General features: G+C 54.1%; 1 protein-coding gene across 2 annotated transcripts in view; it reads right to left on the reverse strand.

The window, feature by feature from the left end:
• Positions 1 to 13,821, reverse strand: part of PMEPA1 (prostate transmembrane protein, androgen induced 1) — a 63,757-nt gene extending 49,936 nt beyond the window's left edge. The window contains exon 1 of one of the 2 annotated variants that reach the window (XM_016938171.4): positions 13,701 to 13,821. In XM_016938171.4, coding sequence (XP_016793660.1) covers positions 13,701 to 13,704 — 4 coding nt within the window. In that variant the 5' untranslated portion in view covers positions 13,705 to 13,821. Of the gene's footprint in view, positions 1 to 12,714; positions 13,257 to 13,700 lie in introns of those variants that run through there. The other variant, XM_016938170.4, reaches the window with a different exon arrangement.
• Positions 13,822 to 15,883: the final 2,062 nt, after the last annotated feature.

Genomic DNA, 15,883 nt, shown 5'->3' on the forward strand with positions numbered 1-15,883 from the left:
CCTGATTTTTAAAAAAGGAAAATGACATATTGTCAAGGAACCAAGGAGTAATGCTTACTCCGGGCAGCCATGCTCTTCGGGGAGGCTTGCTCTTGGAGTCACCCTTGGATGCTGCTTCACTGAAGTGTGGGAGTTCCCGCTACATGGTAGCTGAAGTGTGGGGCTGGGCCATCCACAGATGGGGAACGTCCTTAGAACTCATGGAAGGAACTGCCTTGGGACTCACACAGGGTGACAAGGAGGAGCAGATGGGAGTTGGTCCTGGTGGCTGCATGCACCAGGATTTCTGCAGCCCCACTAGTCTTTCAGTCAGCCATTTGTCTGCACAACTTCCAGTTTTCCCCATAAGGATCATCCACAACCCGATGGTCAACAAGTGTCATCACTCAAGCCCTCTCTGAACCCCGACTGGGAGCAGACACTGGGAGTACCACCTCGGTGAGGATCTGAGCGCAGCAAGGATGGAGGGTGCAATTGATTAGCAATGTCTGTTATAGGCAGCAAGTAGGGGACACTGGATGGAATGCCATGCACTCAACATCCCTCATCTATACTTTGAAAGTCACTAGGCAGCTCAATAAATACTGGCTGGATTCCACAGGGTTACTGGCAAATTTCTCCTCCAGTGAACTTTCTCATAGCCATCCAACCAGCAGCTAGACAGACACCAATGACATGCTTTGCACTTGGCCCTAAGCTAGGAGCTGGATATTGAAAACGACCTGAGAGAAACCCTTGTTCCCCGATGCAGAGTGGAGGATGCCGTGCAGCTATGCAGATGGGGAACCAACCAGAGGAAAGCACTGCAGGAAGAAATATTCCCCTTGCAGGCAGAGCCTAGATTTATACGGACAGTTGGAATTTGGACTCATAATTACACCTCTGGGCCATGTGGCAAACAACTCTGATTACCCTCTAGACGGGAGGACAGTGACAATTTAGGGCCAAAGCAACTAATAAAATTAGGCAAAATAAGTGGCACCATGTGTAAGTTCACACAGTTTGGAGAATAATGCAAAGAATGAACAACCACAAACATCTAATAATTGTCATTGTTAGAGAAATGAGTGGGGAATGGGGCAGAGGCTCCCTTACACGTGAGCCTAAACATTTAAACATTTGTTTCATGGTAGGTCCAGCTGATATATTTTTTAAAGAGGCAACATTCTCTGCATCTGTGGCTTATGACTTGAAAAGTCTCTCCAGGTCTGGGGTGGGGGCATCCCTCCCGTGTCAGCCTGCTCAGAGATCAAGATCCATAAACACAGGGAGAGATACACCCGAGATAGGAGTGCATTGAGCTGCGATCTATCCTAATGATCAACAGCAGCAAATGGAGTGGTGTTTAAAGGCTGGTTGGTGTTATCTCATTGGTTATATTCACCCATGTAATTGACACCCTCTCCCTCATCTCAACACACCCGCCTCTTTTTCCCATATCATAAACAGATTAGAAAACCAGTTTCCTCCTATGGCCGTGACCCTATTGGCTTCTAAGCTCAGCCCCATATGAATCAGCCCTGGCTCACCGTGATGGCATCTGAAATGACTCAATAACGAGGAGGCATAGACACCAATAAATGAATCATGCCTTCCGCAAGACCAAACCTTTGGCTTTTACAGACACCAATTACAAAGTAGAAAGAAAAGAACAAAGAAATTACTCAGGGTGTTTGCGCAAAGTTGATTCAGACGTTTACAGAATTATTACCAACTAAATTGTTTTTAGGAAGGCAATTAGAGCCCTGGCCAGCTACAGACACCAGCTCAGCCCGGTGAGGGGAATCTGCGGAACTGGCGGGGCGGGCACCAAGTTCCTGCAGGGTTCCCAGACCTGTGCAAAGCTCCCCGGCTTCACTTTCCACCGTCTTCTAGAAAGCTGTTCCGGACCTTGCAGAAATCCTAAGAAGTCAGCACGTACACATAGAGACACACACACACACACAGACTTGGCAAGTCTCTGTATTAACTTTTATTTTTTATTCCTTAAATGTAGCAGCCATAAGAGGACATTGAAAGTCTCCCTTCTCTGGGAGTCTGAAGCACATCACTGACCACAACCAAACTCTCACGCCATCTCTCAACTGACATCCACGAGGTGTTTCAGATTGAAGCTCTGCTACCTGCTGTATAACTCAGGGGAATGAAGAAAGGCGTTTGCTGTGGCCCCATGCAAATTCTGAGCCTCCCTAAAGGAAGTGTGGTCTCTGGAATGCATCACCCCACAGGGCTCGAACCGAATCTTGTTGTCTGGGCATCTGAACCTTATGGGACAGCTTGTGCAGTCTGTGGGTGTTGCCCACATCAAGGATGTGCAAGCCTAGTGGGCAGCTTGACGCAAGAAGGAGCCAACCTGAGCTCCGCCCAGCTCACACTCTCGGGCAGCCGTCCTGCTTACCACCAATCCCTACTTACCATCGGCACCAACACTCTCGTGGCCATTTATTGAGCATCTACTAGGAATTAGCCCTGTGATAGGTGCTTAAAAGACAATTTATTTAATCACCTCCGTGCAGTAATTATAAATCCTAGTTTATAAATCAGTCAGCCAAGATCAGGGAGAGTAAGGAGCTGACCAAAGACTCCACATCTAGAAAGCGGCTGAGCTATGTTAAAGAGCCCCAGGACCCCGCCACAGTCTCTCTCCCTGTGCAACTACCAGGTGCCAGGACTGCCCCACAGGCCAAGCAAGGCGTGTGGGGTGCAGGGCAGTCTCTCGGGATTTGGTCTAGATGAGCAGAGGGGTAACTAGGTAACTAGGCAACTGAGACCACTGGTGCTGAAAACCTCCTGGGGGAAAGAGCAGTTTGCATTGCTCAAAATTTCTGAAAAACTGATTCAGCTTCCTACTTCTCTTGCTGCCGAGGACACGGCCTGGAAAATCTGATTTCACCTGCCTGGGGGAACCCAGGGCAAGGCTGGGAGAAGGTCAGGCTCACCTGAGCTCACCCTGTGACACACCTGTGGGAGGTGGGATGTCCATGGTGGACTCCAACAAGGGACCTCAGAGAAGCCTCCCGGCCTCGGCGGTTGGAACGCACATGTTTCGACAGTCCATGTTTTACATATATCATACATAAAATACAAATGTATATTGTATATACTTGAAGATACGTGGCTCTAAATATAAAAACACACCTTTTTGTATTCTTAACCACTGACACTCAGGCAAATTCATGGCTGGATTTGTCACTTTCATGCTCCCAAAGCCAGTGATGGAAGTGGCCCCTCCTGGAGACCTTAAGGACCAGCAGAGACTCTTCCACTCCTGATGCTGATGCGACTTGCATACTGAGAATCCATGACAACCTGTCAATGACAATAGAGGCTGACAGCTGCCACTGACAGACCCCTCCACAGGCCCATGCTTTACCGAACATGTTCGGGGGAACAGGGAAACTGAGGCACACAATAACTCCACTTCCACCAACTGTCAAAATGTTTATTGATCTATTTGGTGCCAAGATCGTGCAACTTTTATCAACACAAATAAGCACTTGGCACAGCCACCTCCCCTGAAGCCCCAGAAGCCTATAGTGGGGGCAAATGATATAGGACAGTTTCTTAAGACTTAAAAGGCAAAGTGGCATCTCGAACCTGCATGGCTGTTAGGTGGTTCTAGCTGTGGCCGTCCAGCCCAAGGGGAGGCTAGCACCACTGCTAAGGAGGATTGCGAGGTGTTTCTTGCTGATGGTGAAGAGTTGGTTCGTGGAGGTCACAATCAACCTTTATCCACCATCCAGATCCCGGAGCCACTGGGGATTTTCAACTTGTTACTAAATAAAATTCTCTTTTCTGCCAGTAGAGCCATTTCCCAAGCCCACTGAAACAATAACAAATGATTTTAGTTAAAAGACATCAAAAAAGGAGCCGGGCATGGTGGCTCACACCTGTAATCTCAGCACTTTGGGAGGCTGAGGCGGGCAGATCACCGGAGGTCAGGAGTTCGAGACCAGCCTGGCCAACATGGCAAAACCCTGTCTCTACTAAAAATACAAAAAAACTAGCCAGGTGTGATGACTCATGCCTGTAGTCCCAGCTACTTGGGAGACTGAGGCAGGAGAATCACTTGAACCCAGGAGGTAGAGGTTGCAGTGAGCTGAGATCGCACCACTGCACTCCAGCCTGGGTGACAGAGCAAGACTCCATTTCAAAAAAAAAGAAAAGAAAAGAAAAAAGAAGACATCAAAAAAAAAAAAAAAGAAGAAGAAAATCAGACTATAGTTCGAATCTTTCTGACATCCTTATTAGTTTATGGCAGGCACTGATTCCAAGCCACCCTTCTTCCTACCCCCATTCCCATTAACAACAGGTACATATTAGAATGTGCTGGAGCATTAGGAATAGCTGATCACCACCTGATACCGCCGAAGTTGAGTCACAATAGCTGCTTAGCTCGGTCCAGCATGTGGCATCTCAACTTCACCTCTGAGCAAACTCCACCTTCCTCCATGAGGACAATAACCCCAAAACACTCCCAGTCTGCAGCAAGTGTGTGCCAAGAAGAATCACCCTAGGAATTCTCCTTCTGGGGGCCTGCAGCAAGCCCTGGCAATGCATTTTTGCCATTTGATGGCCTTTGTAGGACTAAAGCCATCACTGTGAAACCTCGACCACCCAGGGCAACTGGAGCGGGTGCAGGGGAGGTGGGTCTGCATTGACTTCTGTACCTGCCCCTTAGCTCTAGAAGAGAGGGCAGGTATGAAACTCGGGCACAGTTTCCTGCCCCAAATAGTGGAAACTTTGGAGCATTAAAAATCACATTTTGTGCCAGAGGTGCTTTTCAGGTAACGGTCCTGACAACCCCATAGAACAGATGTCATTCTTCCTTCCACTTCACAGAGAGTCAACTGGAGACTCGGGAGGATACCACACTCACCCCCAGAATGAAGGCCTTCAAAGCCTGTATCTTGACCACAAGAATCTGGAATCTCTTGAAAGTTCACCTGCCCACTTCCTCCCTTCATCCAACGCACATGAGACTCCTACCAGGTTCAGGGACACAACCAACAACAACCCCTCAGTGCTTGGTGCCTGGAGGGAAAGCAGACATGGCACAGCTAATGACACAAAGATTCGATTACTGCCATGACAGGTGTGACAGGAGGAAGGCCAGGGTGCTCCTGGGCCACAAACAGGACACCAGGCTGGGGGTCTCCCTAGGCGAGGCCCTGAAGGTGCCTCTGAGTGCGGCCTCTCAGCTTCCCTTCTGAAATGACTCGTGTTCTTTCACCTGTCTCCCTACAAGAGCAGCAGCTCGTAGAGGGTAGGAATTTGTCTGTGTCGTTCCCTGATGTTCTGCGGCCCTGGGAACAGCACAGGAGGTCAGAGGTGTGTGGCAAATGGTGCTGAACGCTGAGCCCCTGCAGAGGCTGTGTCTAGTGATGTCCCCTATCAAGTCTACATTTGATTCCCTGGGAACATTCCCCAGCTACTCCCCAAACCCCTGCCACGACATCTGTTGGTGCTGGTATGTCAGAGATGCACAGAGAGCTGGAGACAGAGACACCAGCTCCTCATGCAGCCTGACAAGGCACGTGTGTTTTGGGGAGACATTTCCAATGAATGTCAGCCAGTGTCTTGCCAGAGTAGAATGGACCCAATTGCTCTGAGAGGTGGCCAATTCGTACGTGTTCTTCCCTAACAAATGGTCCAATATGGGCTTGCAGTCTTGGGAGCCTAAAATAGCACTGCAATGGCCAATCTTGCAAAGAAAGCCCTGGAGCTCAGGAGGTCGGTGTAGTGGAAAAGAAAGCCTGGGAGTGTGGACTGCAAGGTCAGGGAGCTTGCGTTTGAATCCCAATGGAGCATCAGTTCCTGGCTGTGTGACCTCGAGCAAGTATCTTACACTCTCTGATCCCATTTTTGTATCCGCAAATTGGTGCAATAGCTCTCTCAGGGTTGTTTTGAACACTGAGAAAAATGCGTCACTAATACCTGGCACATAATAATCTCTTCACATTCAACTAGGAAAAAGAGCAGAAGCAAAAAAATCCATCAGTAACCCAGGAACAGAAAAGAGAAGCCATTCTGTGGCTCTCGGATAGTCTGGGGATGCCCCAAGCTCTTCCAGGCTCACCCCAGGGTGCTGAAGCCCCTGCCTGGCTGGTAAGTCATTCTGGGATTTTTCCCGGTTTGGTGACAAACAGTTCTGCCAGTGCCTGCCTGACAAGACCCTGACGAGACCCCTGAGGTGTCAAGGTTTGGCTTTGTAGTGTCATCCAACGGGAAAATGAGGTTGACTGTCAGTACTCGGCACTGTCACAGCTTCACAGAGGGGTGCAGCCCACCCTGGGGAGAAGGCAGGAAGGAGTGCTTGGAGCAGAAGTGAAACTGAAGACCGGCCCCTCCCCGGCCCTCCCTCCGCTGCACCTGTTGATGGGGGTGGGGGACATCAGGGCCTTTCTTTTAATGGTTTGCCCCCACATACGCTCACCTGTTAAAAATTTCAATTGATTCTCACAAAGGGGAGCCCCAAACCATCAGAAGCTTCTGGGCTTTCTGCTCCCAGGTTAGGCTGTCTTAGGAACTGCAGCCAGTGGGGCATCTGGACTTCAGGGCGGTGTTGACCTCACGGCCCCAGTTTTGTGCCTTGCCTTGTACCCCCTCTTCCAGCCTCTGTCCACCAAGCCTGGCAGTGGATTAAGGGAACCCTGCTGGCAGACCCGAAGAGACCGTCTGGGGCCTCTTGGGCCAGCAACGGGCATGCTGGGGTCGTTGCCAGCCAGGTCTGCGGTGGGCCTGGCAAGGACAAGGAGTATTACACAGATAGTCAATCACCTCCATGTTCAAGGCCATGGGCCCCAGATGGGCCTGTTGATTCCAACCTTACCAGCCAGTCCGAGAATGGGCAACCTTTTTCTGGTGAAGGCCTTCTCATCACTAGGCACTCTGTTGCAGAGTGACCGCTAGGGAACCAGGCAGAATGGACCATCGAGTCCAATCCGCCCCACCATCATCGCTCACCTCTACGAACACACAGCTGCTCCAGACACTAGGCCACACACAGCCAGAATCTCTCTGCACCCCCAGCACAGGGACTATGATCACCCCACTTTACAGACCCATCAGATGACAGTGAAGGGGGGCACAAAGGGTACACAGCCAGCAAGTTTTGACGCCTCCATCCCTCTGGCCCTCGGTCTCACTCCCAACCCACCCACAGCAGGGCAGGTGACTTGATGGGACAGATGGGGTCTGCCAGCAGGTTCTGTGGGGCTTCTTGGTGACAGGGGAGACCAAAGGAACTGCCAGCACCTAAAACCCAGGAGTTTTATGTCAAAATCTAACCATTCGGTTGCCCTGGAACGGAAAGATCTGGCCACTCAGGGCCCATGTGGCAATGGTGGGCTGAGCAGTGGCCACAGTGCCTTTAAACTGGACTCTTGCCCCTGGTTCCCTGGAGCCCACCCCAAAGACAACTGAGTTTGCTTCCCTGAACCACGCTCCCCCAGCCTCGGGGAGCCCCTGGCACAGCATGGTACCATCCTTGTCACTCCAGAGGGTGCATGAAGAGTAGGTCCGCCTCCCGCACAGCTCCCGCACGTGCCCCAACCATGCGTGCGTTACGCAACACTTTGTAAAAAGCAAAAAATGGGCCCTCGGCTTCAATCTCCTTCTCTCAGCATGTGCACCGTACAGAACCCCAGGCTGGCAGCAGCACAGCCTCCGAAATTCACCGTGTAAGAGTTCCTTCTCTTTGGGCAGGATCCCAGACACCGAGGTGCCTGCAAACTTGGTCTCTGGATGCTAACGCCTGAAGAGAGAGGGCCACACCGATCCTCAGGTTTGGACCCTGCCACCAGCACCTTCCTCCAAACATTTTCTGGCTTTTAAACTATTGACCGGACTATAAACGTTTAAACCCCCTGGCCCTGGGCCACGATGGGAGTGGAGATGGTGGGGGCAGGCATGTGGGCACACCTGACCCCGTGGCTCTGGGGCAATTTGGTGGCGGGTGCATCTTGCAGCACGGAGGCTTCCTTGGGGCTCCTGAGGGAGGCAACTCTGCTGTAGACACTTCCAGCCTCCACAGACCTCCCGACGGCCTCCCTTCTCCTGGGCAGCGGCACACAGGGGTCCACCTTCCTTCTTTTATGGAGAGGGTGCATACCTTCGCACCTCTTACAGGGGAGAATGTGCACTCTTCCTCCTTTTCTTCTTACATGCCCAGAAGTTTTAACCATTCCCAACCCAAAGAGAAGAGGGCAGGAAAGACAGATGGGGTAGAAGCTGTGTGTGCCTGTGTATGACTGTGTGTGCGCATGTGTGTGTCTGCACGTGTGCGCATGCAAGCACCCACTCACAGGCGCGTGTGTGTTTGTACAGGAACAATTAGTTATTTTGTGCTTTGACAAATGCTAAACTCACCTCAACCCTGGGTCACACTGGGCAGTGTAGCTGGCTTAACCCAGACCTCCTGGGAAGCTGCGGCCAACTGTCTGACCTAAGATTCGGGTCACAGAACTCAACTCCCTTAATAACTCCCCTATTGCACCACAACCTAAAACCCAGACAGTCAGAAAACCTGTGGGTGAAAAGTCCCAGGGTTTAGCGGGCCCACAGGGGAGAACAGCTGGTGTTAGACATCTGTATTTTAACCCCAATCCAAAACATCGGCTTTCACTAACGCCAGGGTCTCGCCTTAGAAACGCAAATCCAAGATGAAAACGGGAAAACTTCATCACAAGAGGAAGCCCCTATCTTTCCTTCATGGCACACAACAGGCACTCAGTAAAAGCTGAGTGGATGAGTGGCTGCGGAGTGGCCACAGGCCTTCACAGGGACGAACGTCTGACGGGAATTAAGGGTCTCCTGGCAACGCAGATGCTGCCCTCTGGCCCTCAAGCCCCTTAGGAGAAACCACTAACTGATTAAACAGTGGTCTCAGTAGGGGGCATTTGACCATGTCTGGAGACATTTCTGGCTGTCAAACCTGGGAGAGGGGTGCTGGTAACTAGTGGGTGTGGGAGAGGGGTGCTGGTAACTAGTGGGTGTGGGAGAGGGGTGCTGGTAACTAGTGGGTGTGGGAGAGGGGTGCTGGTAACTAGTGGGTGTGGGAGAGGGGTGCTAGTATCTAGTGGGTGTAGGCCAGGGGTGCTGCTAACACCTTACAGAGCACAGGACGGCCCTTCCTGCCTCCCGACAAAGAATTACCGGGCTCAGAATGTCACAGTGCCAAGGCACTGTCTCTACACCCTCACTTGATTCAAGCAAGTGTCAAACAGCATGTGCCAGGCAAGCCCAGGGAAACCTGGGTGTCCTGTGAGTTTCTGATATTTTCTCATATTTGTTTGGAAAAGGTTGGAGAAGAAGAATCAGAGGCTCGGTGACTCTGGCCAGCGGGTGATGTTAAAAAGACAGCTGCCACCGTAGATACCACCAGAGATGGGCCCAGGGCAGGGGCACCTCCCAGGACCCTCAGGAAACGCCTCCCGCGTGAGCAGACACCGGATGGCCCCAGGTTCAGTCTTTCCCAAGAGCGAACTTAGCATCCATCTGCGCCCCAGAAGTTTGAGGCAACAGCCAGAGGAGAAAGCCCGGGGGTAATCTCTGAGACGCAGCAGAACTGAAATGAGGTAGATGAGGTAGCCAGGAAAACCAGGTGCCAGCAGTCCTTTCCTCAAAAGTAGCCGCGTCAAGCTCCAGGCTGACATCTGCAAGGCTGTCACTCGTGCTGCCTGCTTTTAATCCCAGGACCCTTGGCTTTTTAAAAGAAAGGGTTTTCTCACGGGTATGTTTTGGGAACACTGAATTCCCACCAGACAGCAGCCTCATCCCTCGACTCTCAGAAAAAATGGGGCCCCAGGAGTGTCCTGTTACAGTCAAGCCCACTCCATTCAGCATCCTGAGAGCAGACGTGGCTCCCGGGGTACAAAGGGGCTCTGACAATTTCCCCCAGCCCCCAGTTTCAAGGAGGACCTGCTCTGGGGCCCAAGTACCAAATTCAAGAGGTGTGGGTGTGCAGTCCAAGAGAAACCACCCTGGCCTGGGGCTGGTGTGGGTTTTGGACCTCGGGCAGAACTTTCCACGGTGGACTTTCCTCATCTGTAAGTCAGGGATGTGAACCCCGAGCTTGCGTAGGCTCCTCTCAAGTCTGAAATTTGGGGTAGCTGAAGACCACACAGGGGAACCAGCAGTGGGTGGGAAGCCCGGTCCAGCCTGAAGACCTCCAGCCAGGCTCAGCAGGGAAGAGACCCTATCTTGAAAGACTATAGAATTCTAGATTTCATCCATCACGGTCTCATTCTTCAGATGAAGACAGTGAGGCCCATCGTGGCTTAAGGACCTAGCAAGGTCAATTTCCTTCTGCCAAAAGAAGGTATCTTACAGGATAGGAGCCACTTGGACACTGCCTCAAAGCCCAACTCCAAACCATCCATCAAGTTCTCGTTGCAAACAACTCCCAGCATGTACTAGATGAAAAACAGCAGCCACTACTAGTTAAAAGAAAAACCAAATACCAGCTTTTTTCCTTTCTTTTTTCCTTCCCTCCTTCCTTCCTATCTTTTGGTGTAAAGAAACTCCAGGAGACACCAGGCCTTACCACTTCCTCACCCTAGTCTCTCGGGGAAATCTGATGAAAACAAACTGTTACAGTATACCTGCATTTTAAAGACTGGTTGGTTCCCTCCGTGCCTTGCAGCTTTCTTCCAATAAGTAGGGGGCTGTGTATACACAGAACACAGGACTAACTGGGGCACCCAGGGGCCAGCTGGAACAGGCTAGGGTTCCAGGTATTAACCCCAAGGGTCCCAATCACTCAAAGGCTGCTGGGGGCGGCGGGGCAAAGTGCAGAGGGCGGCAGCAAGGCATTTAACAAGAGGCCTTGATGTCAGGTCAAAAACATCATGGACTGATGAGCCTAAGAAAGGACAGAAATAAGAACAATGCTTTTTTTTTTTTAAGTCCTGAACCATAAAGAGAGACAAGAGCAAAATGATGCACTGTGCCCAGCCCTTGGAATAAGGGTGACACAAGGATGTGTGCCCCTCGAGCAGGAGGTCCTCAAGGCAGCTTTACAGAGCGAAAGGCAAAAAGTGAGGCAAGGAGGGCACTGAAGCAGCAATCCATCTAAGGCAAGACTCTCCAAACGTGTGCGAATGTATTTTAATAACATCCTCGTGCATTTCATTAGCCTCCTGAGTTCACAAAGGGCCTCTGGGAAGGCAAGTCGGTTCCGCAAACGCTGGCTCTGGGCAGGTCCTCCTGGCACCTCGCTAGTCTGGCACAGGCCAGCTAGGGTGGGGTAGGGGGAGAGCTTTCCATTCCAGGCTGGGAGGGAGTGTGGAGAGGTGGATGGATGGAAGGACCCACCACCAAAGCCCGGCCAGCCTGGTTATTTTTACCACTTGAAGCTCACTGTATAGGCTCAGGGGCCACAAACTGGCAGCCGCCTGCGGACACTTGCTTATGAGCCGCCCAGACACTGCCTTCATTCCACAGCGGCTGCTTCTCAGCTCCGGGCCCCAGCTAGGGGCAGCCTGGCCCCCAGCAGGGAAGGGCTGTGTGCCCCTTCACCTGGCGTGCTTCTTCAGGGTGGGGATGGGGAAACTAAAGCTCAGGGAAGCAAAAGGTCCCCGAAAAGGTGGGTTGGGGGACAAGGTGTAGGCTAGAAGCTAGAAGCCAGAACCCGGGAGGTAGTGGTTCAATTCTCCACTCAACCAAATGTCCACCTAGGTGGGCTGTGTGTGCCGGAGGTAGAGACTTACTTCTCTGAACTTTTGGGTGCCCAGGCGGCTGCGTTAGCGACAAGGTTCAAAACCCCACTCCCCACCGTTGGTCCACTCATCCCTTTTAGGGCCAGGCAGTCCCAAACACAAACAGCCCCAAACTTTGACTCCTTTGTAACCATGGTCTCAGCCAGACTGAACCAAGCTGTCCAGACAGAGGCTATTTATAGGTGCGTCGGGGACACAGACACTGGCACAATGACACACACACATTCAAGATCCACGCTGGGCCAGACGGGCCAGCGCTGAGCCCTGGATTCAGACACCTGGACACACACGGTCCCCAGATCCGGCCCAACCAGACCAGACCCCCAGAAAGATGCACACGCTCAAGAAAGGCACCCCGGCCCGGACACGGGAAAGACACACAGAGAGAGGCAGGGAGATTCGGTGACACGCACTCTTGGGCAAGACCGCGACTCAGACCCCCAGACACCCCGAGAGACGCCGAAGACCCAGACAGAGCCACGCAGCCACGCACACTCCACAGACGCACGGACATCCACTCAGAGCCCAAGACACAGCGCCGCGAACACTCCAGACACACGCCCGGAGCCCCAGACACCTCGCAGACCAGACAGTGTCTCACACGCCCCTCCACCCCCGCCCAAAGTTGGTAAAGAGCCGGCCTAAATGCTCCATCGCGACTGCCCTTAGGGAAATAAAATGGAAACTTCACGGATCCGCCCGCCTCAACCCTCCCGCGCCGTGCGCCGCCGCTGAGCCCCGGGTCCGAGTCCGGGCGGGCGGGGCGCGGACAGCGGGGGCCGTGCCAGGCTCGCAGCGCCGCGGGACAAAGCCGGGCCGGCCGCCAGCTGCCGCGAGCCGGGAGGGCGCGCCCGGGGCGCGGCGGGCGCTGCCGGGGCGCAGGGCGTTCGGTCCGAGGGGGCGCGCAGGGCCGGGACCCCCGCTCGCAGCTGTGCCCCGACATAGGGTCCGAGCCCGACGGAGTCTCCGGGGAGGGGGGCGTGGGGTCACTCACTGATCTCCATGCTCTGGAACAAAGAGCGTTTGCAGTTGCACGTGCAGGAGACATTGGGCTGCCCGGCGGCGGCGGCGGCGGTGCTGTTGACCCCCATCAAGCGGTGCATGGACGGCGCGGCGGCGCGGCGCGGGGCGCGGGGGGCGCGGGGGCGGCCGGGGGGGGCTCCGGCCGGCGCCCGGAGCTGGGGCCCCGCATGCAGGAGGCGCGCGGCGGGGGAGTCGCGCCCCGGCTCGCCGGGCTCGGGTCGCCGCCAAGTTCCCGGGGCGCCGCGGGGCTCAGTGCGCGGGACCGCGCTCCGCTGCGCCCCCCCGGCCTCCCCTCGGCAGCCCCGGGGGCGTCGGCAGTGCCCGCGGGTGGCGTCCGGAAAATGGGCTGGCAGCGGGGCGCGCGCTGCCGCCGGGGCTGAGCCTCTGCCGCTAGCTTTCCCCAGCCGAGCGCCTCCGCCGCCGCCGCCGCCGCCGCCTCCTCCTCCTCATTCAAGTCCAAGGAGATCGGGTTTCGCTCCGAGACCGCGGTCGGAGGCAGGCAGACGGTCTGACGTCAGCGCTAGACGGGGCTGCCGGTTCCCACCGCGCGGGGGCCGGGGAGGGGGCGCGCGCTGCGCCAATCCCCGCCGAGGTTCCCCCGCACCCCCTCCCCGAGCCGGGGGGCGGGGTGACGGGAAACGGGGCGGGCTCTTAAAGGGCCAGAGCTAGGCGGCCCACGTAGACCCGGCACCCGCGCAACGGAGGAGGGGCGCTGTGCCCTCTCCCCAACGGCGGTCAGCTTGGAACGCCTGCCCGGCGCACGCCCGGGGCCAAGGAGCCGAACTCGGTGCCAGCCGCACCCGGGCGGGTTGCTGGTGCGCCCTCCCCTCGCCCCCGTCCCTGGGGTCCTTGACCCAGGCTCTTGGGGCTAGCCTATCTTCTGAGGAGCACAAGGTCCCTGGGGGCTCAGGGAAGAGAAATTGGAGAAAGGGGGAGGAAGCCCCCAAGATGGATCACCCATTGCCTGATTTCGCAGGAGACTGTCCGCCTTCAGTTCTCCAGCAGCTCGGGGATCATGGCCCACTGAACCCCCAAGCGCTTTCACCCGAACCCAAGGAGGACGACCAGGAAAGACGGGAACTCGCGTAGACACGCCCGGAAGCCCTTGTCATGTAAATAGCTGTCGGGGACTGGTGTATTGTCGCCGCCCCAGCCGGCGGGACCTGGGGCGAATCCACACCCATTGTCTGCTGCCCGAGGGGCCACCGGCTGGGGGGCGCGGCTGCGGAGTTCAAAAGGGGTATGAGCGGGAGGGGTGTACTTTTAGTTCATTAAGTTTTAATTACAGGAGTGCTACAAGAACACATTCTTCTGGTTTAAAAAGATATTAAAATATTACATAAGAGACCTCCCCTCCCTGGCCCACCTCCAGCCTCTTAAGAATTTAGTGTGTCGCCTTTTAGATACTTTCTCAAAGCTTCACTTATTTAACAGGCACTTAAGGAGCACCTACCTGTGCCAGAAACTCTCCAAATATTAACTCAACCTGACACCGACTCAGTGTGGCCGAATATTACTCTCCCCATTTTACAGAGCGGGAAGCTGGTCAAGGAAGTCGCTTGTTGAAAGTCACACAGTGGTGGAGCCTGTGTTCCAACCCAGGACCCTGGGGAGCTGCCTCCCCCTCTCCCACGTAGTCCTGATTCTTTAAGTGTCCACATATTCCTGTAATGCCTGGAGTTTCAGTAATTAGCAGGGACTTAGTGTGTTCAGAGAAAAAAAAGGCTTTTAAAAATTACTGTGTTTGTAACAGTTTGGATAGAGAAGGAAAAGCTGGAATTTGGGAAGTGAAAGTGGCCTCGGGGTAGAACTTACCTAGACCAGAGCGAATTCATCCTGAAGAACTCAGAGAAAGCCGGTGCAGGAAGTGGGTTCCCGCTCTCCCTGCACAGGCACAGTGATGCTGCCAGAGCTCCCCCAGAAAGACCAGGAGGCTTGTTCTGGAGAAGTCAAGCCCAGGGATGTGGCTTAGGCTGGTCCAGGCTCTTTAGAGGAGTCCAAGCGTGCCCAGCCCAGAGGGAGGTTCAGAGGCACTGACCGTCTTCTGTTTGGGAGGAGAAGCTCACTCTTGGAGCCACAGCCAGCACTAGGTCAGGACCCAGGCCCCGGCCCAGGAGTGGGGCAATACCCAGGGTCTACCCCAGATGGCACCCTGCTGTGAACTGGGCGCCCTCAGCCCCTGCCTTGAGGAAGGGGCAATACCACCAGCATGTCTTTTATCAGGGAAGATATTGCTGCAGTTTGGCCTCTGCAACTTAAGAGAAAAGTTGAGGGGTCCCCCAGCATCCCTTGGGGTGCCACTGCAAATACTGGCTGGGCCTGGAGATGACCTGGGTCCCATTCACTTCCTAGGGTGAAGGAGGTCATCATTACCACCCCTGCTTTCAGCCATTTCTTCATTCATTCAATCAACAAACTCTGGCTGAGCTGCAACCCTGAGCCGGGGAATTCAGCCACTCCAGACACAGCCCCTGCCCTCCGGGAAGTCTCGGGAGACCTGGCTAGTCTGGCTGGGAGAAGTCACACGTTGATTGTCTTGGAAGTGAGATGGCATTTACACAATGGAGGCTGCACTGCCAGCAGGCAAAAATAACCAGTTAATTCAGTGGCTTAAAGAAACCAAACCTACCCACAACGCTTGACCTCCCATTGATCCGTCTGCGACACCGGCAGTGGCTACCATTTATTAAGTGCTGATGGTGTCACCTGGGATTGACTTAGTGGTCTCTGGCGCTAGTTCCGAAGTTGATTCTGTCTGGAGAGCTTAATGCAGTGTTCAGACCTCAGGGTCCGAACCTGAGGGTCACCCAAAGATGAGTGGGACATAGCTGTGTGACCTCGGCTGAGTGCTTTCACCTCTCCAACCTCAGTTTCCTCTTCTGCAAAATGGGGTGGCTTCATGGCACCTTCACGTGGTGTGATTGCGAGGAATGAAGGGATCGATGCCTTGCAAGTAGAGGAGAAGGGGCCGGATACATCTTAGTTGTTATGTTATTTAATCATCTTGGCAACCCCGGGAGGGAGGAACCACTATCATTTTATTTTCCATTTTGCAGTTGAGGACAATGATGATTCCAGCACAGACAGGGCCCCTGACGGGGCAGTAGGAAAGGAGAACTGCTTTGGAAGGAGCATAGGCT

The sequence above is a fragment of the Pan troglodytes genome, chromosome 21 (assembly GCF_028858775.2).
Source record: "Pan troglodytes isolate AG18354 chromosome 21, NHGRI_mPanTro3-v2.0_pri, whole genome shotgun sequence".
Classification (NCBI taxonomy): domain Eukaryota; kingdom Metazoa; phylum Chordata; class Mammalia; order Primates; family Hominidae; genus Pan; species Pan troglodytes.